At 39.7% G+C, this 27,321-nt stretch overlaps 2 protein-coding genes and 1 long non-coding RNA gene across 9 annotated transcripts in view; 1 reads left to right on the top strand and 2 right to left on the bottom strand.

Annotated features, from left to right (window-relative positions):
* The window catches only part of LOC126371816 (guanine nucleotide exchange factor DBS-like), a 165,475-nt gene that overhangs the window by 64,956 nt on the left and 73,198 nt on the right, over positions 1 to 27,321 (bottom strand). For all 7 annotated transcript variants that reach the window (XR_007567088.1, XM_050017186.1, XM_050017202.1 and 4 more), the window contains exons 2-11: positions 17,587 to 17,785; positions 16,423 to 16,513; positions 15,831 to 16,061; positions 13,456 to 13,589; positions 12,975 to 13,094; positions 12,721 to 12,841; positions 11,401 to 11,551; positions 10,915 to 11,069; positions 10,232 to 10,402; positions 9,335 to 9,469 (exon numbers count right to left, since the gene is read on the bottom strand). Coding sequence is in view for 6 of the 7 variants with exons in the window: in XM_050017186.1 (XP_049873143.1) it covers positions 9,335 to 9,469; positions 10,232 to 10,402; positions 10,915 to 11,069; positions 11,401 to 11,551; positions 12,721 to 12,841; positions 12,975 to 13,094; positions 13,456 to 13,589; positions 15,831 to 16,061; positions 16,423 to 16,513; positions 17,587 to 17,785 (1,508 nt within the window). In the remaining variant the exon portion in view is untranslated. The remainder of the gene's footprint in view (positions 1 to 9,334; positions 9,470 to 10,231; positions 10,403 to 10,914; positions 11,070 to 11,400; positions 11,552 to 12,720; positions 12,842 to 12,974; positions 13,095 to 13,455; positions 13,590 to 15,830; positions 16,062 to 16,422; positions 16,514 to 17,586; positions 17,786 to 27,321) is intronic.
* Positions 11,899 to 12,675, top strand: LOC126372438 (E3 ubiquitin-protein ligase CCNB1IP1-like). Its single transcript, XM_050018195.1, has one exon. The coding sequence runs from the start codon at positions 11,899 to 11,901 to the stop codon at positions 12,673 to 12,675; it is 777 nt and encodes a 258-aa protein (XP_049874152.1).
* Positions 22,255 to 23,871, bottom strand: LOC126372738 (uncharacterized). The gene is made up of 3 exons (XR_007567201.1): positions 23,684 to 23,871; positions 23,383 to 23,612; positions 22,255 to 23,168 (listed from the first exon to the last, which is right to left on the bottom strand). It is a non-coding gene; the product is annotated as an uncharacterized LOC126372738 (long non-coding RNA).

Raw genomic sequence — 27,321 nt, forward strand, 5'->3', positions numbered from 1 at the left:
GTTGCGCACACTGTGCGCTAGGAATGGTGAGCTCCGAGCGCCGAATATCATCGATGACATGACGTATTCCGTGGGTGGCTTCTTTCGTTCGTTACCTCTCCACAGGAACATTTGAGCCGGTCGATCTTCAGGGCGAATCTTTACTTGTAAAAACATCTCACGTATGTCGGCGGTGACGGCGACCTCTTTTTCTCGGAAGCGATAGAGAATTCCCGGTAAGGCTCGCAGTAAGTCGGGTCCATCTAGGAGGTGATCGTTCAGGCTCTCTCCTCTCGACTTGGCGGCTGCGTCGAAGACTAGGCGTACCTTCCCTGGCTTGTTAGGGTTCGTCACGGCGAAGTGAGGTAGGTACCATGACTTGTCGTTGTCTCTCTCGTCTCCGTTAGCTACTGCGGCGTATCCCTTCGTGAGTAGGTTCTCTATCTGGCTTGTGTAGGCTGCCTGGAATTCGGGGGACTGATCCATCTTCCTCTCGATAGTCCGCAGTCTCCTGAAAGCCATTTCATAGCTGGGCGGCATGACTACTTGCTCGTCTCTCCATGGCAGGCCCACTTGATATCTTCCGTTGACTCGTTCGATGGTTTTATTGAAGATGTCGATCGCTCTCTCTTCGGCCTTCCTCGGCTTCGTTATCAAGGCAATTCCTAGGGCGTCGACGTCGTAGTGTGTTTTGATGAGCGCGTTTAATTCCTCATCTTCATTAGCGAAGTTCCTCACGTCTTTTTCCGTCTTGGCGTGTACGTGGAGGACTAGCTGATCCTCCCCTCGGTACAAGCTCCGCGGCACCGTGCCATGTATCGTCCATCCCAGCTCGGTGCGTGATGCGATGGGCTCGTAGCGTTTGCCGATGAGGATTTCCTTCGAGATAATCAGATGCCAGTTGTCGGCGCCGATCAGTAGGCTCGGGCGCGCCGATTCGTAACTCATGTCGTCGAGTGGTAGGTGCTTCAAGTGTTCGTATTCGACGAACTTCCTTTTCACCGTCTGGCTTCCGATCGTAAGTTGTTTCACCGTGTGGGCGGTGATGTCGTGAAACTGCTCTTCATGTTGGCCTCGTACTTCAATCTTGACGACTCGACTTTGCGTCTCCTTTTGACTCGCTGTGGCCCCGTGTATGTGTAGCGGGCTCACATGTCCTCTGGCGCCGAGGTCGTTCGCTAGGCCTTCGTCCATGAGCGTGATGGTAGCGCCTTCGTCTAGTAGCGCGTACCTCTTCAATGACGGTCCTCCCGGTACGCGTATCTCCACCGGGCACACCTTCAATAACACCTTGACCGGGCCGCTTGTAGTGGCCGACGCGGACAAGACATTTTCCTCGTTTACTGGCGGTGACTTCGGTTGAGTAGCTGCGGCGGGCGACGTGTCCATATGCAACGTACTGTGGTGAGGTAAGAGACAGTTTTCTATTCCGCACCTCTTTGCTTTACATGTGAATCTCCTGTGCTTTCCGTTGATGCACTTGAAGCATATTTTCTCTTCTTTCACCCACTGCCATCGTTCGTTGACCGTCATCCTCTTGTATTTCTTACAATCGGGTACGTCGTGGTTGCCGCCGCAGCATAGACATCGTTTTGTGACGGCTTCCTTTTTTCTCTCGACAGTCGGTGCGGTGGGTGTTTCAGTGGTTGCGTAGACTTTCACGTCTTTACGTGGCCTTTCACGTGAAAACGACTTCTTTTCTTGATTGTTGAAAGTCTCCTTCAGCGACTGGGGCGATGTGGCGTATGAGAATCGCATCGCACGGTCGGCCTCACGTTCCAAAAATCTTGACAGCGTTGCTATCTCGGCTTCCGATGGGTCTCCGTGTTCGTAGGCGAAGTCATACCACCTAGACTTGAGATGTGGGCTTAGCTTCTCGATGACCTCTCGTGTGAGCATGGGGTTTCGGAGATATCCTCTTTCATCGACGCCACCTAATACGCATACGATGTTCTTTAACTTGACCGCGAGGGTGTTCAATTCGCCCGCGGACGTACCGGACTTAGGTAACTTCTTTATATCTTCCATCGCTCGTTCGATCAACATCTCTGGTCTTCCAAAACATTGCTCCAGTGTTCGCATAATCTCGTCGGGGCTAGTCGCCGAGTATAGCAGCGCGGCGACTGTCTCCTGTGCTTTCTCTCGTAGACAGTTCCGTAGCCGTGCGAGGTTCTCGTAGTCTGAATACTTATACATCATCGTAGAATCCCGCATGGCCGCCTTGAAGGGTAGCCATTCCGTCGCGGCGCCGCTGAACGTAGGCAGCTCGTGGGCTTGGCGGGGCACCGGACGTTTATTCACGATCTTTTCTAGCGCTTGTGCTATTCTATCGACCGTGTCCTCTTCTTTATTCGTCGCATGAAAGCTCGTACGTTGATTAGGAATAGGGCTAGGCGGGCGTAGTTCCGTCTCTTTCCCTCGTGCCTCTCGATTCCATCTTCCATCTCGCTCGCTCGCGTGCACGTTTCTCGCGCATAGAACAGGCTCCATACTGTGCTGAGGCGGGCGTCGTCCCTCCCCCCGCGGCTGGCTGTATTCCATTTCAATCAACCAGTCGTGGACGCGTTGCTGTTCCTCCGTGTGCGTTTCAGCGGCGATTTCCTGTTCATCGATTTGGCTTCCTCTTTCGCTTTCTTCCCTTATCATTGCGACGCTCCGTTCAAGTTTCGCCTTGACTTTGATGGCTTCTAGACGGAGTTCCTGCTGTTTCATTTCAGCTAATTGTATCTCCGCGTCGAGCTCGGCTTGTCTGATGCGCGCCGCCGTACTTGCTGTGGAGCGTATCGATCGCACGGAGCGGGTACTTGCTCTGACAGGCGGGACTTGCACCTGCCCCCCTTCCGTGGACGTGACGAGTCGTCGTTGCGGGACAACCGTGTTCGCGGACGCTGCCGACGTGCTGGCAGGCTGTTCATCGATGTGCATGGCTAACGTCGTGGTGCGCGGGAGCGCGGCCGTGTCTCTCTCGATGAGTACCATTGGCGCGGCGGAGACGGGCGCGGACTTCTCTCTATCTTCAAAGGTCTTCTCTCTGACTTCAAAGGTGTTCTCTCTAGCTTCAAAGGTGTTCTCTCTAGCTTCAAAGGTCTTCTTGCTCCTCGTGATGGGCATTCTTCGGCGTAAGCCAGAAGCTACCGCAGCCTCGAAAAAGGCTATACGGCTAACTCGTAACCTCGAAAAAGGCTGTGCGAGTAGCGACTCCCGCTTCAAGGAGTCACTTTTCCGTCCTAACGGACGTATGATGTGCACACAGCCTCCCGTTGGCACCGTTAGGTGGACAAGACTGCGCTACCTTGTTGAAATTAGGAAGTTGAAACTAGAAGTTGAAATTAAGAATATATCGATGTTTTTATATCGATGTTAGACCAATCTTCAGTCTTGCGGTTCTTGATTGTTCCTCTTCCCTCTTCAGACTTCCTCTTCCCTCTTCTGACTTCCTCTTCTCTCTTGAGACTTCCTCTTCTTTTTTCCGTATTAAGAGTAGGCCTTCTTTCTTGAGAATTCGTCTTCGTTCTTGAGGGTTCGTCTTCTTTCTTGAGGATTCGTCTTCTTTCTTGAGGGTTCGTCTTCTTTCTTGAGGATTCAGGTTTCTTCTATCCGACGACGAAGGACCACCGCTGTTGCTTATGCAGATTTTATTTGCTGGGACTGAAGAAAACCCGCGGTGCAAGTGAAGATCCGGTTTATTAAAAATACAAAGTTAAAAAGTAAAATACAAGTAAAAAATCTTAAGTAAAAATTCGTAAATAATCGATGTAAAATCAGTGAGAAGTAGAGATTCGTGACGTGTCCAATCAGATTCTTATTGGAAATCTTCGGTCCGGAACTAGCGGGCTGTGCGCGCATTACGTCGGCCAATCAGGAGCGCCGCGCCATGTATCCGCTCCTCGCGTCGTTCCCCGCGCCATGCCCCGCGTCGCTCCCCGCACCGCTCCCCGCGTCGCTCCTCCGTTTCGCGACGCAATTAGCGGGTCGTGCGTGGATTAACTTAGCCCGCGACCTCCTCTTCTCGGCTGTCCGTAACAATAACGTTACAAATAAATAAATAATTCAAGCTGGCGTGCGAGAGGGTAGAACTAAAATTACCTATAGGTAGGCAGGCGTTCGAGTCGCATCGGCGCAGCAGCGGCCGTACAACGTGTGACGTCAAGTGCATTCCAGCACGTAGTGATGTGGCAGACGATAGGTACGATATTTATCGATATAAGGTAAATCATGTAACCTACTCCTTCCTATAGATGAAATTAACGGATTACTGTGAACTGGATTTTTAAATAGATAAAAGCGTTTAGTAAGTTTTATTATGAATTCTTTTAAGAACGGTAATTTTATATTATTATGTAATTTACTTAAATTAGTTAGAAATGGGGTATTGTAAGATATCTTCAGTGCTTTGTTTTGTATTCTTTGTAATTTTTCGTGATTATGATTTGATGTACTACTCCATATAGGGCAGGCATACGTGAGAATAGGCCTAACAAGAGTAGTGAATATGGCTAGCTTAGTACGTTTACTTAAGCATGATTTTCTATTGAGAATTGGTTTTAGGGCACCTAATGCCTTTAAACCCTTTTGGCATGTTACGGATACGTGACTATTCCAATTAAGCTTTTTATCTAGGTAAACGCCAAGGTATTTAACCGAGCTACTCCATGGTATTTCAAGCCCTTTAATTTTTAACACCCTACGTGGCAACTTGCGTTGTTTAGTGAAAATGATGGCCTCAGTTTTATCTTCGTTTAATTTCAGTTTCCATTTTGTGAAGAATTCGTGGAGTAGATTGATGGATAGCTGCAGCCTGCTTATAACAATATCAACATCAGGGTCTGATGTGAGGCTTGCTGTGTCATCGGCAAAGCAAGCCAGCTGAGTTCGAGGTTGAATAGGGATGTCATTTAAGAAAAGTAGAAATAAATAGGGTCCCAATATAGAACCCTGCGGGACGCCGGCTGGGACATTACGTGGAGTTGAAATAGAACCATGAATATGCACTTTAAATGTACGATTTGAGAGATAAGACTTTATTAGTTTAATATATGGCATTGGTACTTTGTCAATCATCTTATGCAATAACCCATTGTGCCAGACAGTGTCGAACGCCTTTTCAAGGTCAACCAGATCCATGCCCGTTGAATTTCCCAGGTTAATATTATGCGCGGCAAGTTCCGCCACTCGGCCGAGTTGTTGAACACACGAATGATTACGACGAAACCCGAACTGTTCATTCAGTAAAAAGTTATCTGTAGTTAGAGCCAACCGTTTAAGAATAATTTTTTCAAATAGTTTTCCTAGGTTTGGTAATAAACTAATTGGGCGATAGTTTTTGGCAAGTGAGCAGTCTTTACCGAGCTTTTTGATTGCTATTACTTTAGCTTCTTTCCATAAATCAGGGAAGTAATGAGATTGCAAACAAGCATTAAATATTCTAGTTATCTCGATAATTGCTTTGAAAGGTAAATTTTTTAAAAGAATATTGTCAATTCCATCATTACCGGAAGCTTTTCGTATTTTAAGATTATGGATATGCTTTGCAATCTCAGCTGGGCGAACTGGATTATATAAAATAGGCATACTGTCATGGTATGAATATGATACTGGTTGATTAATTTTTTCAACAGATTCAGAAATATTCCTTTCCACTTCATCGCTATCCCAGTTTAGTGTTAAACACAGATTTTCATGGAAGGCTGAAGCTAGCTCCTCACATTTTTCACTTGAGCTAGTAAGGAATGTGCCATCAGAGCGCTTCAAGGACACAAATTCATCATTTGATGATGGGGATCTAATGGACTTGGCCAGTCGCCACAAATCAGAATTGGGGCTATCAACTCTTGACAGCTTATTGCACCATACGTTATCATTGTATACTTTAATGTATTTTTTATGTTATTTTGCAAAAAATTGATTTGTGTTTTGAGCATTTTCTTTATATTATTGTCAGTTTCGGTCAATATGTACTGCCGTAATTTATTTTTGTAATTTATTTGACGTTTTATTTTGCGAGGCAAATGTTGGCGCGAGGCATTGGTGCACTTAACTAACGGAACATGAGACTCTTTACATTGGATAATGTTATTTTGTAAATTTGTAATCGCTGAATTAATTTCAGATTCATTAGAGTAAAATTTGGAAGAAAGTAATATGCTGCAGTTCAAAGCATCTCTATAACCATTCCAGTCAGATTTTTTGTAGTCAAACCTTTTAATAACTTTATGGAGATGGGGTTTTTGTTTAGTCAAGGTGAAGAATACAGGTAAATGATTAGATGATAAGGCAGGAATGGCTTTTATATTGCTTATATTGGAGACATTTAGTGATAAAACTAGGTCTGGCAAAGTTGGAGCAAGATCGTGACGATAATGAATTAAAGTGGGTGTTGCCGGAGCATGAATTATATACTCATTGTCCATCATATGATCGTACAATATCTTACCGCGACTATTACTATCGTTACCATACCAATGCGGGTGACGGGCATTGAAGTCGCCCATGAGTAGCACATGCTCACCAAGATTAAATAGAACATCTAGATCGCTTGAAATGAGCCGCTGATTAGGAGATTGGTAGATAGAAACGAGGACGGTTTTGCAATTGTTAATAATCATCTCCAAGCCTACCGCTTCCAAATTCTGCATAGGAGGAATAAGCACAGGGGAATGTACGATACCAGTTTTAGCTAATATTGCAACACCCTGACCTCTTCCACTAGGGTGTTTATCCATGCGATAACATTGATAGCCAGGAAGGTGAAAACTAATGTTTTTGGTTAATTTAGTCTCACAAATAGCAACTACGTCAGCAGGGAACCCACTTGTCAGCATGTCAAGTAATTCAGACCTCTTTCCTCGCACGCCATCAGCGTTCCATGAAAGTACATGCAAATTGAACTTAGACATATTTACCTAAATGTGTGAGAACCAATAACACTTTATCAATCATTGATGAACATGATAAGAAATTATCCCTGAGAGACTTAATGACATTTAGGATAGTGATCATTTCCGTGGTGGCGGCATCTTCATCGGTGATGCGATAACTTGCTGATCGGCTGCGATATTCTTGCTGATGTTGTGATATTGGCTTCTTATTTTCGCCAGTAGCTGTAACTTCAGCCCAGGAACGTCCATCAGTGTGGGCGAGATTTATAACCTTTTTGACAACGGTTGCTTCGCTATGTGGTTTTCGTTTTAGCTTGTTTTGCTCCAGATACTTCAACCTTTCTGTACACCTACTATAATTTGCGGGATGGTCTTCATTACAGTTACAGCACTTTGCAGCAGCAGTACGATCTTTCTTGGAACATTCCTTTGTAGCATGAGCGTCAGTGCACTTTACGCAACGCGCAGGAAGATTACAATTTCGCGATGCATGCCCAAACCGTTGACAGCGATAACATTGCGTGCCTACTGAGGTGTTAGGTTTATATTTTTGAATATGTACAGCGCAGTGGCATAAGTACTTTATTCGTCGAAATCCTGCAATGTCTGCACCAGCTGGGAGTAATATAAGATAGGGTGGACAGACACTGTGATCAGAAGCGTCAGAGTTTGCTTTCGTTGCAGCTGACTGCATTCTAGTCACGGACACTGGTGTGAATTTAAGACTGCCGAGTTCATCTTTTATGTCATCTTCACCTATTGTTGCGGGAAGGCCTTGTATAACAACTTTATACGGTTTCTCATCTCTCCTGCTGAAGGTGTGAAATGATATGCCGTCGCTGCGAAGCCCGTCCGACAGTAACTTGTGGCATTTGTTGTTATAGCACTTTATGGCCACTTTGTTGTTTCCTTGATATTTCATGTGGTAGCTACTGGTCCACTTTATGATCATTGACGTTATCATGGCATGCGTCCAGTGAGACTTAATATCTATAATTATAGGAGGAATTCCACTCACTTTTCTGGACTGCTTATTAGAGTCAGCTTGCAGCGATGAGAATTTAAAATTTGATCCAATTTCGTCAGCAGGCAAACCACTAAAACTATTTTCAGTAGTAACATGTTGGTTTTGGCCAAAGGTTCTTGACTTAAAGGTCTTTTTCGGCTTGCACCAATCTGATGAATCCTCAGCAGGCCTTTTAGCTGCCAGGTTACCAGTTGAAGATGATTTAGTTAGATATTTATCCATAGTTATAATTTATCGACTTATCGATGCACAATTTTCCCATCACTAGTGTAAGTTGTAGACTTGTGACTAAGAATGATATGACAGACGACCGTGTGCTAACGATTTGCAAGCGATACTGGAACAGATTATGTAAAAATATCCTATTCCTAGAGGCCTGTTTCCACAGGCTGACAGGAAACTTACCTGCGCTCTCGGCGGCACGGCGCGGGCGTCGGCGATTTGTAGAGTATTACCTATTGTGGCACAGGCTAATAGCCTGTTGGTCCGTATACCGACACGACGAATGTTTTGGCGCGTGGTCAAATATGATAACGTCATTTTGACAGTTGTTATAAATTAATAATGTATGGAGATGGTGCACACTAGCGCTCTCCGGTCAATAGCATCTAAGCGTCAAGAGATTCTTGTCAGTGTATAGGTACATTTAGAATTTTACAGCTGCCAGAACAATCTAACGAGTATATCCCATTTGGGATAGTCAGAGGTACAGCCATCGCAAGATGAACTAAGTACCTACACGTTACCGAGCTTTCTGTTAGACCGACGTGATAGATAAGCCGTATTGCCGTCTATAATGGCCGAGCCAACTGTGTTAGTGAAAACTGCATTTAAATTAAATTAATAACTCATTGGTGCAAGTTCGGTACTGGGTTTCGATACCACACGACCATAGTGACTAACAAAACATTCCCTGATAGAGGTATATTTTTCTAACTGGGTTGTATACTATCTTTCTGCCCAACTTGCTCGCTGAGCTTACCTGCGCAGCGTGATAAAATTAACGATCGATTCAATTTTATTTCAAAATCGATAAGTTTGTTTTTTCTCTAACATGCGTGCCAAAATGCATGCGTGATTTTGTTCGTATTTTGACAGAACGATGAATTATTTGGGTTCACTTATTAGCACTAATCGATAAAACGACATAATTATATCGTCAGAATCGATAAAATGACCGTGACAAAATTTTATCATGCTGCGCATGTTAGTCTTACTGAACGGGGTAGGTATATACTTCCTCATTTCTACAATATATCCCATTAGGACGTTAGGCCGTCGGTCTCGTCTACTAACCGTTAAAAACACCTTCGCCATTCTAAAGTGGAACAGCACGAAGTATCTCCACCCCCTCCGGTTGGTTATGACGGGAGGATTGTGCCCAGCAGTATAATAGGATGTTTATATTTTTAAATATCTTCTATTGTCAGTTGCTATGTTATAATGTTACCTGTGCGCTGGGCGGCGGCTGCGCGCTCTGCGGCGGCACTGACTGCACAGGCCGCGCCGGCTTGGTCGCGGCTCGCTGCAGCGTCGCGCGCTTCACTGACACCATCAGCCACACGTCTTCTACTCGCTGAGCCACCTGGGGTTGGAAAACTTTATCAGCATTGATGAAAAATCATGTCAGAGCGTGTGGTAGCCCTTGCTGCCCTCGCATTGGCTTATTGTTAAGTAATCATGTATTTTCAATATAATTACAACGTATTTATTTATTTTATTTTTAATATAGTTATGAGTTATGAGTTGAAGAGGTCGGTGGCGCAACGGTTAACGCGCTCGGTCTGCGATTGTTGAAGTAAAGCAACTTTCGCAAAGGCCGGTCATAGGATGGGTGACCACAAAAAAAAACGTTTTCATCTCGAGCTCCTCCGTGCTTCGGAAGGCACGTTAAGCCGTTGGTCCCGGCTGCATTAGCAGTCGTTAAAACCATCAATCCGCACTGGGCCCGCGTGATGGTTTAAGGCCCGATCTCCCTATCCATCCATAGGGAAGGCCCGTGCCCCAGCAGTGGGTACGTTAATGGGCGGATGATGATGATGATAGTTATGACGTTTTTCAGGTGGTAAGTAATAGCGATTAGCGTCCAAGATGGCGTCGTGTTTTTGAACGAGAGTGTTCCCAAGATGGAGTTGTTTCTGAACGAGAGTGAACGCAGCCGCGATTCGTCGCTGACACACTAGATGGCGCTGTCACTTCACGACAGTTAGTGGGCTCTGTTTTCCGCATTTAGACTCTAAGATGGCCCATTGTGCGTTTCACGACACTTATATAGTCATGAAAAATAGTTCCACCTAGACACTGTATAATTCATCTGGAAAAGATGTATGAGGCCTGATGATCTTACCTGAGTAACGAGCGCGCGTGTCTCCTGCGTGGCAGAGTGCATCAGCATGTCCCGGAACTGGTCGGGCGCTGCCAGGCCGAAGGTCTGCGCGTCCTCCAGCAACTTGTCCACCGCCAGCAGCCCGCCTTCCCCGGCTAAGAGTTCCACACCCGTCGTGCACCATTCGTTGGCCTGTGGGGAAGGTTAAGTACAACATACAAAAATCCCATTCTTTCAGTGTTAGTGCAAGCGAGACAGACAGTCCGCGCGCGTTTCCATTACTCCCAGTACGGGGTTACTCCTTAATAACTTACCTACGGCTTATATAGGCTCCAGTCCCACCCTAAACACACCCATACAAAGCCGCTAGGGCACACACACATTTAACAGTTTTGCAGGGCACTGATAAATAATACATTTAGTATTAAAATTTCATAAATAAATGAATATTATTATTTTTGTTATTGCAATTTAAACTATCCTTTTCTATCACTCAGAATCGCCATTTGCTAGAGCGAGATAAAGCGATTGCGGTCGCACTCGCGCTCTTTATCTCGCTCTAGCAAATGACGTTTCTGAGTAATAGATAAGGATAGAAGCATAGGAAACCGCGATACGATGCAGCCAAATTCAGCTCTAACATTTATTTCGTAGAATTTATATTAACTAGTCGCTTCTAATATATTCGATTTATGCTGTAGTACCTTGTCTATCCTGTCCATCAGTTCCCTCGCTTTAGCCAGCAGCATGTTTCGTTTGTTTATCTTGTCTATGAGCAGCGCGCTCGTTCGTCGTAACTCCTCGCATTTGGACTCGATGTGGTCCACCGAACTGAGAGGGTCTTGCATTAACTTCTCACCTGGGAAATATAATGGTACATTTGAAGAGTTATTCTTTGTTAAATATGAAAGCACAATGATGAACACAGAAGCGATATCGGGACCGTCGCAGAGCGGAACCGGAAGATGTTTGTATAAAACGGCGCAGCTTCGCCGCGAAAGATTTCTATGTGAAGTAGTGCATCCCACTCACGGAATATCCCCAATATCCTTTCAACTATAAAAATGGAACCTCTTTCCCTTTTCAACCTTTCTATAAGCGGTTTATTTTTTTTTTGAGAACTTGACTAGTTTCTTTGCGACTACGGCAAAGCCAAAAGGAATGATTCTAGCAATGGTTAATATTATTACCGTCTTCTATAACGGCTGAAGCGGTGTTGAGATCACAGTTGCACAGTTTTTCGAAGTCACCAGCTTCTTGTATGAGGTTCTCCACACGACTCGCAGTCTCCCCTACCTCAGTCATGTCGCACGCAGTCTTTAGATGACCGTCTAAAGTCGCCTGAAAATAATATTAATAAGTACTTCAATTTAATTATGTAAATAAATAAAAAAACAAAAATTACGAACTTATAAGTTTATTATATTTTATATAACCGGGCCCTCCAATTTAGCAGTAGAAAAAATAGGTAAATAATTATTAAAATAAATCTAACATTTTTTATCAAAAAGAACCTGTTATTTTATAAAACTGGCATTTTTAAGAAAAATGTATTATTTTAAAATGCCTTTAAAATAGAAAAAAATAATAAAATTTGACACATAACCTCAAATGATGTTTTTAAAGCGTAAATTACATGAAATACATGTAAGTAAATATATTGTAAATTCTTAAAGCAAGTTAGTAACATGTCTTTGGAAATGGTGTGTAATTTCCGTAAGTGCAGAAAATCTTTGATCAACCAAGCGTGGGTTACTACTTGTTCACACGCATTTTGTATTGAACACGGGAAACGAGAATTCAAAAGGAACGCTGAAAATTCATTAACGTGTCCAGCATGCGGCAGTGAATTACGTGATAAATTCGATGTAATTCAAGCAGATTTGAAACCAAACGAGACTTTTAAATCAATAGTTTTAGCAGGAATGAAGCCAGACACGATTATGGATATAGCAATGAGGGCGATATCTTTCTGGTCTTATCAAGTTGAACAAGAAACTCTGTACCAAGAAAGTATGGCGAAACATGCCAGAGAAAAACTCCAATGTTTAGATGAAATTAATAATCTGAATTTACAGAAAGTTAAGGCAGAGTTAGATACATGCAAACGCAAGATAGTTTCGTTACAAGAAGAATTTACTAAAAAGAGGAAGCACGCTGAAGAATTAACAGCGCGTTTGGAAGAAAAAACGAGGAAAATACAAAAATTGACGTTTCAATTAGACGCGCAAAGGAGAAAGGATATCCGAATTGGTAATTTTGAAGGTGGTGGCAGGCAAAACAAAGAGAAATGTTTGGATATATCAGATCTTGTCGGCAAACGAGCTACGTCTGAAGCATTCGTGTTTAGGCCGACGAAGGAAACTGAGCAGTCTCACGGAATATGCTCACCAAAAACGCCAATGTTTGATTTTCGTCACAGAAACAAACAGTCACATTTTCAGTTTAGACCAATACAATCTTAAAGTATAATTATGTTATGTTAATGTAGAATTAAGAGTAATAATCACCTGCATCTGTTTAAAGTTCAATAAAAATGTTCTAAATTTCAACCAGTGGTTTAACTTCGTGGAATGTTTTTGCCAAAAGTTATCGAATTGTCTTTCAGTCTCTTCAAGTTGCACCAGTAGCCTGCAAACAAAAATGGATATAAATATTATCATGTACTTTGGAACTTGCAAAATGCTTTCTGATTGCAATAAAGTAGTGGCTCAGTATATTTGAAGCCATTGCCTAGTTAACACAGAGTATGCAATCCATTTACCTCTCGACGGCAGCCACGTGGCTAATAATGTTGTAGGTGAGGTTTGGTTTCCGCACCTGCGTCAGCAGCTCCTCGCCTTGCGTCGTCGCTGACGTTAACTCGTCTTTTAAAGCTTTATACCTGAAATATCAATATTCGTAATGTTTATAAAGCTCTATGGTTTCTCAAAAATATTTTACGTTCTTTGTAAAGTTTAGCAGAAAAAGTTAAATAAGTTAGAGGCTTTTGGGCAAACTGTGGGCCTTAGAATTCCGTGCAGATACACTCTAAAGTGAGATTCTACGGATAATGTACATATTATATTGCTTTTCTCGTCATACAGCGCATTGGGTTACACTGTAATGTTGTATGTACCTTTATAAATAAATAAATAAGTACGAGAGGACGACAAGCTTATTCCCATTAGCTTGATGTGTATAGTTCATCAACAGGCCCTTTACTTTCATGTTAACAAGACATAATATAGGTATAGCATACAAACCTAGTCTCCTGAGAGTCTAATAATTCTTTGGTTTGTGAGGGGTCGTTGCCCATGTCGCAGTCCACTATCTCGTGCATGAAGTCGTCCAGCTTGCTCGAGATCTCCTTCATCAGCGTCGAGAATTTCTCCAGAGCCTGAAAGTAGAGAAATTATAAGATACTTAAGTAATTGTAAAATGGAGACCAATAGGTATTAAATTTTCATTTTTTTTTCAACAGCCTCCGTGGTCTAGTGGTTAGAGCGTTAGAGTCACGATCTGGAGGTCCAGGTTCAATTCCCGATGGGGACATTGTCGAAAACACTTGGTGAGACTATCCTTTGTTTGGTAAGGACTTTTCAGGCTTGAATCACCTGATTGTCCGAAAAAGTAAGATGATTCCGTGCTTCGGAGGGCACGTTAAGCCGTTGGTCCCGGCTACTAGCCGTAAAAACACCTCCACCGACCCGCATTGGAGCAGCGTGGTGGAGTATGCTCCATGCCCCCTCCGGTTGATTGAGGGGAGGCCTGTGCCCAGCAGTGGGACGTATATAGGCAATTTATGTAGGTATTAAATTATTAAAAAATGTAGGAAGGACCGCTGATTATCGGCTGGTTATGATAGTATTTTAACTAGTCACATAGAACTGAACACAGCCAAATACAGAGGCCATTATAAACCCATTACAATACCTATAAAAGAATGTTTCGACAAAGGCCTATTAAAACATCTTAGAATAGTCTGTGCTATTTTGTTAAAATCATTGAATAGCACAATACAAAATTCAGTATAGCGATGATAACTTAAACATACATACATAAACTCACGCTCGTAATTCTTAAAGGGGTGGGCAGAGCCACAAGTAATCAAATTCAACTTGCAGCCACTGTTGATACGAGGTCCTAAGATGACCTTATGGTGACAAGGGATCAGTCTAACACCCATTACAATTGGGTATTGGGTCAAAAATAAATTATGAAAATGGAAGTCTAGAAATAGAAACCTTCTAGTAACGGATCATTTTACTTTCGGAAAATCAGGTGATCAGCCTGTAATGTCCTAACCAAACTAGGTATACATTGTTTCAAACTAGGTATCACAAAGTGATTATTGTGATATGTCCCCACCGGGATTCGAACCCGGGACCTCCGGATCGTGAGCCCAACGCTAAACCACTGGACCACAGAGGCCATCACTACCCGTCGTACTATTGTTGTTCTAACTTAAAGTATATCTTGATAAAGAAACAGCATTGCGAATCTAAGATGTCTTCGTTTGCATAATCAATCCAAGAAAAAACAATCTATTGATAAGAATCAATAAATTAATAATCAATAAGTAATTCAGTAGCTAAACTAATTGTTTCTAGCCACACGCTAAGTTTTTGTGATTGAATCAATTGTTTCAGATGTTTTCACTTATGAGATCTCAGTTTATGAGCAAAAAGCGTGAATGTCTACCAATTGTTTTATGATTCTTTTATTGTTCTATGTACCTACGTGTTGTCGTACCGCTATTAGTATTGTGTTAATGTCACAATATAATTAATAGGTACTGTCACGAGCATCAAAATGCATACATTTTCGTACCATGTCACATGATTTTTTTTGACCAATTGCACTTCAAGTCTCACTAAATGTTAAACATGTTAGTGCGACAGAGTCCTAAAGTGGGTACACCAACACGAAAGAAGAAGATTATATCACCATACAGGCGGGTTAAAATAGCCACATCGAAACAATTCATCTAAGACAGCAATATTGCGATTTGACATTTGCGCATATAAAAGTAAGTGCGCAATGCAAACAAATGTCAAATACTTAGCAATATTGCTTTCTTAGATGAAATGTTTGATGAACGTCATACATCCATCTAATGGCTGCAAGTTGTCTGCCGAATGACTTTACGTATGAAGTTAGTAAATTGATTAAAATTGTTAATGATCTAAATTCCAAACCATAAAATATTATAACACCAGAAACCAACAATTGTAGGATAATTAAGACACATAATACCGGGTTCTTATCGCGTTAAATAATATTTCAATTCAATAATGTTGCAAGTGCTAGATCACGGGATGGACTGGGAACCGGTATTATGTGTTTTAATTATGATAATATAATAACCGAGTAAACCTCAAAGAATTCTTGGGTAACAATAATTTCAGATGCAGTGGAATTCCGTGGTGGCTGCCTTCCCCAACGGGATATACACGTGATTGTAGTATGTACAGTCATGAGCAATATAATGTACCCACTTTAGGACTCTGTCGCACCAACATATTTGACATTTAGTGAGACTTACAGTTCAATTTGTCAAAAAAGTCAATGTGACATGGTACCAAAGTGTATACATATTAATGCTCGTAACCGTATGTATGTAATACCAGATACTTACTATCCGTTGCTGTATCCACTCAGCGTGCGAGTACTGCAGCTCTCCGCCGAGGTCCGGCGTCAGCTGTGAGCGGTCGAAGTGTTCACACAACTCCTCAACTCCGGAGCACACCAGCACCCGGAACCGGAACTCTTCCTTAAATAGCTTGCTGCTCACTTCAGACAGAGCCTTCTGGAGGAAACTCGCTGGTCGTAGGACGTAAACTGTGTGGATTATGCCGGGGAAGAATTCCTGGAAGGTGAAAGCATTTCGTTAATTTATTTTCTTTTGTTTTGGAAGCTTACGCACTTCATGTCACCGAGATGAAAATGTTGAGGTGGTCTGGAAGAGTATTCGTAGAAGTTATAAAGTCACTCCTATATCAGAGAAAATTACCGAAAGTTGTATTATGTCTCTTCTCCTATCGTATAGGTTATGAGGTGGATTACCAACCTCATCAACTCTGGTGTCAGGGTTACTATTGAGCCGCTAATGGCCCATGACAAGGCTCATGTAACGACTACTTATTTACATCAGTAAGTAGTAACCGGGACCAACGACTTAACGTGCGTAAGAATAGGAAATGAAGTAAGATACTAAGGTTGATACTAACCGAGATTCTTAGTAATACTGTCTTGACTGAATTCCACCGATCCTTCCTTCTATCAATAATTATGTGAAACCCCATCTCTGCTTCAAGTAACCTGGAAACAGATAGATAATTAAATATATTTCTTGCATTCTCTTGCATTGTCTTTTGTAAGCGACTGCGGCGTAGCTAAGATGATGGTTGCAAAAGGAAGGTATTTCTATTATTATACATTTACATCTTTACATACCTACATACGCCCTTAATCACTAATGGGGTGGGCAGAGCTAAAAATAATCAAATACAACTTATAGTTGTTGATACGAAAACCTAAAATGGATACGATGAACCTTATGGTGGCAAAGGATAGCATAACAACTGTCCAGATAGGTGTACAAATAGGTACGTAAGAAATATTAATAACGGATTGAGCATCTTATCAAATTGTTTTGCTCAATTTAAATGGATATTCGTTTTCTTCAATCGAGTCCAAATCTAGCACAGGCCTAAACCAATGATAGTCGAATTTGTTTTCGAATTCATGTTTGGATCATAAATGGTTATCACGTGCTCAGCGGTGAAGGAAAACTTCATGAGGAAACCCACATTCCCGAGAAATGCATTTTCGGTGTTTATGTGACCTAACCTGTATTGGGCTGGTTTTCCCTTCGCGGGCTGAAAGGTCAGTCGCTTCTGTAAAAAACTGGACCTGTCAAATCTTCAGGTTAGGTAAGCGGACCCTGTGAAACACGGGATAATGCTAGGGAGATAATGATTCGTTTTTTAAATCGACATTGGTGCTAATTCCTGTAAACACCATCTAATTTTATTTTAAGTCATTTCTGGCATTTTCTTATCCGCCGAAAAGGAAACTGACGGGTAATCGACAAGCATAAAATTTATGGAACACACGTCAATTTGAATAAATCTAATACAACCGTTTAAAAATTTTACATTGGCCAATAACCCGACAGAATTATGTTGCCAGCACACGTCAAACGGTTTGCATACCTGCGAGATACCTTTTTGATTCGCCCGGGTTATTCACTCATTTACTAATTTTTCCTAAAATTAAGAGCTGTCAATCATCGGTCCCTTTCTTTTTCGGCGGATAAGAAAATGACAGGTATAACTTGTAAGTAAAATTAGGAGGTGTCTGCAGGAATCGGGGCCATTATTTATACTCACGAGGGTATAGAAGTCAAGTACAGCAGCAGCCTGCGGTACTCTCCAGCTGATAGGACATGGAAGTTGTTGTTGTCGGGGAAGGTGATCAGTGGGCGGTGGTCGCGCGCCAGCCCGCCCGTCGCAAGCGCATACTGCGGCAGCAGCAGCTCGCCTACGCTGCGGCCCTCCTCGCCCTCGCCGCACCCGTCGCATTCCGCTTCTGGGAGACAAAAAGGAGATAAATAATAATAAAATAATTAGATAATAGCAGGTATAATTTCTGAGTCTAAAGAGATGGCGTAACAATCTCAGGGTGACGATTCAGACCATGAGTCTGAGTTAATATCAAGTGGAATTTTTTTTCTGGCGCAAACATTTTTTTTTATTATTTTCAATTCTATACTTTTGCGATGGAAAAATCCACTTGTTATCAACTTAGAGTCATGGTTTGAATCATACCCCTCAGTATTCGTTACGGTATCACTATCACCCATATATACAGGGAAAATTTGAAAATTTTGTTTTTTTTTATTATATTCAGATCCATACTTTTGCGACGGAACATTCCGCTTAATATCAACTCAGAATCATGGTCTGAATCACCCATCAAAGTTTTCGATACGGTGTCACTAACACACTCTAAGATAGGCTCACGTTTCAATACAATATCTTTTGTAACGAGAAATGACGATGTGGCTCTGCTAAATACCTACTTATCCTATGCCTCGAAAACTCCAAGATTATTTATTATATTCTGGCAACACTCACTGCAACAAGTAGGTCCAGATTTAAATAACCTAACACCAGCCATTGTCCAGCAGTGGTACCTATCTTATAGATCAGATGATAGATGTAAGCACTTTAGTTTAAATAATGCCTTTGTTTAATAACTGTAGTTAGTACTTGGCTTAGACTGCAGTTAACAATAATAATAGAGATAAGACATGCGTCACAATTATGTTCGGCCTCGCTCTAATAAAATCCTAAGCGTTAATACTTTGTAGTATTTTTATCGTGTTTAGTTTTAATTAAGTATAACATTGGTGCTAATTCCTGTAAATACCATCTAATTTTATTTTAAGTTATATCTGTCATTTTCTTATCCGCCGAAAAGGAAAGGGACGGGTAATCGACAAGCATAAAATTTATGGAACACACGTCAATTTTAAGCACAAATCTAAAACAACCGTCTAAAAATTCGCCCGGGTTATTCATTTATTTACTCATTCTTCCTAAAATTAAGAGCTGTCAATCATCCGTCCCTTTCCTTTTCGGCGGATAAGAAAATGACAGGTATAACTTAAAGTAAAATTAAGAGATGTTTGCAGGAATCGGGGCCAATATTTTTATTTGTTTTCTAATATTTGTGACATTATTGTTGTGTAGTTTTTCCGTGCTATAAGTTTGATATTGTAATTATTTTATTTTATTATTATTATTATATTATATATAGCTACAAACCCACTGACTCACTGACTCACTGACAGGGTTGTTCTCCCAGAAGGAGCGTCGGGGGGTAAAAATGATGTATGGGGGGTGTGATCGGGACCTCCCGGTGAGTATGGGAAAACTTCCAGATCTTGGAAAACTGCTCCGCATCAGGGAGACACCCTACGGCCTGGCAAAACTATCGCACCTGGAACGATTCTTTTTTCACAAAACCTATTTAAATCTTGGTCAAATTTTATCGTGGGTGAAAAAAAATCAAAATGGCGGAAAAACAAGATGGCCGCCATACAAAATTTTATTTTTCCGGAAAATGTCTCGTGGGTAAAAACTGTGTATGGGGGTGTAATCGGAACGTATTGTTGAGTATGGAAATACTTCTCGATCTTGAAAACCTGCTCCGCATCAGGGAGACACCCTACGGCCTGGCAAAACTATAAAACCTGGAGCAATTTTTCTTTCGCGAAACATATTTAAATCTTGGTCAAATCCAATCCCCGCTGAAAAAAAAACAAAATGGCGGAAAATCAAGATGGCTGCCATACAAATTTTTAGTTTTTCCTGAAAATACCTCGGGGGTAAAAATGATGTATAGGAATGTGATCGGATTGTCATGTTGAGTATTTCAATACTGCTCGATCTTGAAAAACTACTCCGCATCAGGGAGACACCCTACGGCCTGGCAAAACTATAAAACCTGGAGCAATATTTTTTTCACAAAACCTATTTAAACCTTGGTCAAATTCAATCGCCCGTGAAAAAAAATCAAAATGGCGGAAAAACAAGATGGCCGCCATACAAAATTTTCGTTTTTCCAGAAAATGCCTCGGGGGTAAAAATGATGTATAGGAATGTCATAGAAACATCATGTTGAGTATGGAAATACTTTTCGGTCTTCAAAAGCTGCTCCGCATCAGGGAGACACCCTACAGCCTGGCGAAACTATCGCACCTGGAACTTTTTTGTTTTCACGAAACCTATTAAAGTCTTGGTCAAATATTATCGCCAGTGAAAAAAAAAAAAACAAAATGGCTGAAAAACAAGATGGCCGCCATACAAAATTTTCGTTTTTCCCGAAAATGCCTCGGGGGTAAAAATGATGTATGAGGAATGTGATCGAAACATCATGTTGAGTATTGAAATAATTTTCGATCTTCGAAAGCTGCTCCGCATCAGGGAGACACCCTACAGCCTGGCGAAACTATCGCACCTGGAACTTTTTGTTTTCACGAAGCCTATTAAATTCTTGGTCAAATTTTATAGCCAGTGAGAAAAAAACAAAATGGCTGAAAAACAAGATGGCCGCCATACAAAAGTTTGTTGTGGTCAAATTCTATCGCGGTAAAAAATGGCGGGAAAAAGCTTCGAACTAATACAGGACACGCGAGCAGCTTGCTGCGAGCGAACCACGCGACATCTAGTTATATTATATATAGCTACAAACCCACTGACTGACTGACTCACTGACTCACTGACAGGGTTGTTCTCCCAGAAGGAGCATCGGGGGGTGAAAATGATGTATGGGGGGTGTGATCCAAATCTTCCGGTGAGTATGGGAAAACTTCCAGATCTTGGAAAACTGCTCCGCATCAGGGAGACACCCTACGGCCTGGCGCAACTATCGCACCTGGATCGATTCTTTTTTCACGATACCTATTTAAATCTTAGTCAAATCCAATCCCCGGTGAAAAAAAAACAAAATGGCGGAAAAACAAGATGGCCGCCATACAAAATTTCGTTTTTCCAGAAAATGTCTCGGAGGTAAAAATGATGTATGGGAGGTGTGATCGGAACGTCAAGCTTAATATGAAACAACTGCTTGATCTTGAAAAACTGCTCCGCATCAGGGAGACACCCTACGGCCTGGCCAAACTATCGCACCTAGAACATTATTTTTTCCACCAGGCCTATTATAATCTTGGTCAAATTTAATTGCAGTTGAAAAAAAATCAAAATGGCGGAAATTCAAGATGGCCGCCATACAAATTTTTCTTTTTTCCTGAAAATGCCTCGGGCGTGAAAATGATGTATAGGAATGTGATCGGATCGTCATGTTGAGTATTTCAATACTGCTCCATCTTGAAAAACTGCTCCGCATCAGGGAGACACTCTACGGCCTGGAAAAACTATCACACCTGGAACTATTCTTTTTCCACTAGACCTATTTAAATCTTGGTCAAATTTTATCGCCGGTGAAAAAAAAACAAAATGGCGGAAAAACAAGATGGCCGCTATACAAAATTTTGTTTTTCCAGAAAATGTCTCGGGGGTAAAAATTATGTATAGGGATGTGATCGGATCGTCATGTTGAGTATTTCAATACTGCTCGATCTTGAAAAACTGCTCCGCATCAGGGAGACACCCTACGGCCTGGCAAAACTATAATACCTGGAGCAATATTTTTTTCACGAAACCTATTTAAATCTTGGTCAAATTTTATCCCCGGTGAAAAAAAACAAAATGGCCGAAAAACAAGATGGCCGCCATACAAAATTTCCCTTATACAGAAAAAGCCTCGGGGCTAAAAATGATGTATGGGAGGTGTGATCAGAACGTCATGTAGAGTACGGAATTACTTCCCGGTCTTCGAAAACTGCTCCTCGTCACGGAGACACACTACGCCCCGAGACCTATTTAAATTTTGGTCATATTCTATCGCCGGTGACATGCTTCGCATCAGGGAGACACCCTACGGCCTGGCAAAACTATAAAACCTGGAGCAACTTTTATTTCGCATAACATATTTCTATCGCCGGTGACATGTGTGCTGTCAACTTTTGCTGGGTTTTTTTAATTTCTGACTAAAATTATTGTGAACCTATTCCATAAATTTTAAGCCTGTCGTTTACCCGTCACCTGATAATAAAATGACAGGTATAACTTCAAATAAACTTAGTGTGTACTGGAATCAGCACCAATAACACATCATGTTAAATCTGGACAGCGCCATCTGTATTTTTTTTTGAGAACCTAGCCTGGAAAGTCCCTCATTGGTACCTATAGATTCTGTAATTATATTTGTCTTGCATTTAGACCAATAAAGACCACCAAAGGATGTTTGATGTGAAAATCTGGTCCCAAGAGGTCAAAAATTAAATTTAACTAACAATTTTGATACCACAAAAAACATTGATTGTGAGATCCTATCAGTTAAAGTGGTGCTAAACGACGTGATTACTATTTTTATTTTTCAAAATAATTTTAAAAAGAAACAATTTTATTAAAAACATAATGAAAGATATATTTTTAGAAATAATTTGTTTTATTATATAATTCATACTCATACAAAATATTCCTACATTTAATTAAATAGTTGAAATAAAACAGCAACTTAACCATATACTCTCGGCCTATGTGGTCCAGTGGCTAACATTCCGGAGGTCCCAGGTTCAAGTCCCGGTGGGGACAAAACACAAAAATTTCTTTGTGATCCCTGATTCAGTTAGGACATTGCTGGCTGATCCAACGACATTGGCGGCTCAGCAATAACCCTGGTTGAGGTTGGTCATCCACTTCACAACCTACATGATAGAAGAAGAACAAGTACCTATTTATGATTTTTGAACAGACTTAATATGGTAACATATTAGTAAGTAGGTAGAGAATAAACTTAACAATAACATTAAAATATACACAGGTTTTTATCTATTTAATGATTTAATAATATAAATTATAATAATTATAAAGTGATATAAACTCATAGTTTACCAACATCTATGAACAAAAAAAAAACCCCGACAAAACAAAAGTACTCAATTATTATGAAAAAAGGTGAAAAAAACCCTATAAAAAGCAAAAAATAACTTATCCCACATACCTATGCTTGCAAGCAAACTGAGCGTGTAACATTCCTATCACACTTAACAAACATCTCTGATGACCTTGAAGACCTGAACCGATTTCTACCAAACATAGCTAAGAACACTCTCGACTAATATAACTTACAAACAAAAAAAAACATTAAAATCGGATCATCCGTTTGGGAGCTACGATGCTACAGATAGACACATATACACAATTTTGCGTCGGGGGTTAATAAATAGAACTATATACATTGCAACAACACACCTAACACAGCTTTTATGTTCACTAGATATTAATGCTTTTGAGGTGAGCTCATCCTGCAAACAATGCATACATGGGCATCCATCAGGCATCTGAAAGCAAACATGAATGTTTTTAATAGTATATTGCACAATATGCCCGATTGTATCAATATTATTTAATGTGTAGGAATGGAACTGAAACATTGCCAACAATAAATTAAAATTAGAACAATGTTTTAATCATAATTAAGGATTGCCTTATAACATTTATGATTGAAACACAATATTTTTCATGTACAACATAAAATACTTAATACTTTAATACCTATCTCGGAGATTGTTTTTCTATATAATACCACTCTTCACTTCTTTCCATAAGCCCATGGCCTGTGATTTTATCTTCGTGACTGCTTTCCCAAAGATATTCCACAACTTATACAGACATAATTGTTTCCAACTGTCCGATTGGAACATTCTTCAGGAAACTTGTTATTGTTGCTTACATCTCTTAGTATGAGTATGAGTTAGTATGACAAAGTCGATCAGCATTCACACCTATAAATAAATAACTATATAATAACAGTGTCATATATAATAACAATGTCATTTGATTGTATGTTACTTACATTGCAATTTATCAACGAACATTATCCACAAACTTTTTATCATATCGGCTCTATCCAAAACACACAATGGCTCTGGAAGTTTTTACAGTAGAATGTCGACGCTCTCGCACGGTGAACTTGTAAGCTACAAATTCTAACAAAGTACTTCAAAGTAGCACAGGAAATTATCAAGAGAACTTCTCGGCAACGAGACCACAGAACGAGACCATAAGACCATTTTGTTTAGTTTTTTTTTTTGGTTATTTTGTACATAGGACAGGCAAAGGAAACATAACCCATACAGCCAAATACTATACTAGGTACGTTAAATTCGTTAAAAACTATAAACGTATTTTCATATTTTCAAATCGGTAAGCAATGGAATCCACAGGTTACGCAAATGTGTTATTATGTCATAATTATAGCCTCATCTTTTTTTCTTTTTGGAAATTTTTGGCCTGGTTACATAGACCTTTAGGTTTGTGATACGAATTAACTCAAAAGTCCGCATAAATTTTCAAGTTATGAAGCGGCTTCTTGGCATGAAGTGAAAATAGATAGTACCACTTTGTTTATTGAATGTTTGTTTATTATTTATATTTATATATTTTTCCGATATGATAACACTTAAGTGAATGTTTTTCGATTACTTCTTCATTTCGTATTAAATATAAATAGATTATTCAATGAAGAAAACAACTTTCCCGCCAAAAAACAATGGAAAAATTAATGAAAATACTCAATATTCACTGCTTTTAATAAATTGTACTGAAGTAACAAAAAGCAATTAGATTTTATATTGCTTATTTATTAATTCCATCGACATCTATGCGACCGAGTGAAGAAAAAAGTACCTCAATATTTTTCGATATTGGCTGTTTGAATCTGCGTTGCCAGAATTTCTTTGTCTCATGGAAAAAAAAGTAAACTCAGTACCCAAACCGTTGGCGCGAAAAAGTGACAAGCGTTTTTTCACTTGTATTTCAAGATTCCAAAGGTAAGTTGATTTTGTTATTGATAATTTAACAATTATTTATAAATATATTTAGGTATATAATCTTTAAAATCGTAAAATAGTTAGCCATATAAACATAATTATTATAATTGTAAGATCTTTAACTATCTGTACTGATTTTCTCTTTTTCACATAATGAAAGTGAAACATTAAAAGGTAAGTACGTACCTACTTAAAGCTATAATTCTTATTTTATTGTCTATTAGATAAACACAAATAGTACAGAAGTGGTTTGTTTACAGATGAAGCGTTCAAGCGTCGAAATTCCATTGTGCTCTACAATGCGTCGCCGTCGCGTCGACGACGAGCCTGCTGCAACCTGCATCGGTGCCGGTAAGTATTTAGATTTTAACGAGTTTAATTCCAGTTTACCAAACGATCGATTGATTTTATGATGATAAAATAGCCGCTTGACATCAGTCATGGAAAAAACTTTACTTAATAACAGGCAATAGGTACCTACTTACTTAAATCAATTGCATTGCCCCTACTTATGCTGTGTGACTAGAATAGGCGATAGTTAATTACTATTAATATTTTTTTAGATTATGTAAGTATGTTGGTAGGTATATGAAATAAGTTAATTAACCTATGATAAATTTAGATGAGATCATAACACTATAGATAATAATAATAAGATTGAATCCTTTTTAAATTATAACAATCCGAGTGTGATTGTGGTTTGACAGCAACCCATGTTGTAGCACAACAGTAACTTCACTCATTAGATGACCTGTAATAAGTAGGTCTGTAAAAAATTACCTATAGTACACACAAAAGTTAACCTATGACCGTAGTATTATTACTTATTCTATGCTATACTAATACCAATCACTCTCTTAATATTCTGTGTGAATAGTTAAACCTTTCTCTAAAATCGTGAAAAAGCCAACTAAATAATTATGTCTGTTTTATGTGTAGCGTATTTTATCAAAAATTACAAGTTACTACAGATGGTTAAATACAACTATAACCAATCTTATAATAATATTATAAGATAACTAACTAAAAATTATAGAAATAAGTAGTAACTAGGTAACAAAATTATTATAAATTTACCTACTTAATTATATAATACAGCTATTTATAATAACAAAATTATATCAAACAAGTTATTAAGTAAGTATATAGATATAGAGATATCGAAGCTTTGAAGTATTTAGTTTATCTGAAAAAAAAAGTTTGAATGCTATAATAACATTTGTCTACAATAAACTTATTTAAATGACTGTTAAAGGGTGTATGTAGGTTTGTCTATATTTTGAATATGGTTAGGGATATGGTTATATATCTTGATGACCATGTGGTGGGGACTGAAGGAAACTAATCTAATTCAACCGACTTCAAAAAAAAGGTTATCAATTTGACCCATATGTATATTGTAATGTGTGTTAAATTTTCCATATACATGCCTGTATGTTTGTCCATGCATTTCGTAAAAACTACAAATCGTATTGCAATGCTTTTTTATTAAGTATCGTCCAACATAGAAAAGAATGTAAGTTTCATCAAAATTGGTTTAGAAATTTCCAACTTATGGTTGAAAAACAGTTAAAAATTAGGAACTTTGTGTTTCGACTATACTAATAGAAGCTTAGAGCTTAAGTAAGTATGGATACTAATGGTTTGAGAGTAAATTAAAGAAAATTGGAAAACGGTCAAGGGTGTGTCGGACACTACATACATTAAACAAATTATAAGACATTTTATAATATTTCAGTGTTTTGGTAACGATGGTCACTGGCGTATTAATATTATTAGGGACACTTGAGTTTATACAAATAAAAAGTAATTTCAAAATTTAGATTCTAATGTATTCAACTAAATATTATTTCTTACTATTTATTTGACAGATTTTGAAGTCCGTTTTATTTTTTTTAATTACTTTTTGTGACAGCTATAAAGTAATAAGCAAAATAAAGTAACAACTTTATAATTATTTTGTTTATTACTTTACAGCTATCTAAAGATATGGAAAATGCCGAATACAATGAGTGTCTAAAAATACCATACCTCCACAACCCTGATACAGTAAAAATATAATATAGGTAGGCATATATACTATGTTATACTATATTTTATGTGTATATGTACCTAAGGTTCCGTCCACAGAAAATGTTAGTAAAGGAAAAATCTGTGTATGTAAGTATGTATACGTATCATACGTAGATACACGTCTAACGCATAAGTACGAGCGAGACAGACCATTCTAACGTAGTATTATTCTTTATTTGATGCCTATAGCTTAAGTGACGTTCAACTCGATCGTCTTATATCTAGATACTTGAATTTCGGCATCAGAATTTTCTTTTACTAACCTTTTCTGTGGACGAAACCTTCGGTGCGCGAGTCCAAATCGCACTTGCCTGGTTTTTTTTTAAATTTTTGACAAATATACGTACCTACTTCACCTGTATTAGTCTGAAATAATCTCACACTATGATGCAACAAGATCAAAAGAAGAACAAAAACTGTGGCATAACGTTTTCCTGTTATTTTACATTAAATTTTCGAAATATTCCGTCAATAGAGTGCTGCATTGCGTACATACATAATATCTCGCCTATTTTCCATTGGGGTAGGCAGAGAACAGACTGTATAATCCTTTATTTAAGTAAAGTGCAGTGTAATAAATCGACATGTC

Source organism: Pectinophora gossypiella, chromosome 2 (assembly GCF_024362695.1).
Source record: "Pectinophora gossypiella chromosome 2, ilPecGoss1.1, whole genome shotgun sequence".
NCBI lineage: Eukaryota > Metazoa > Arthropoda > Insecta > Lepidoptera > Gelechiidae > Pectinophora > Pectinophora gossypiella.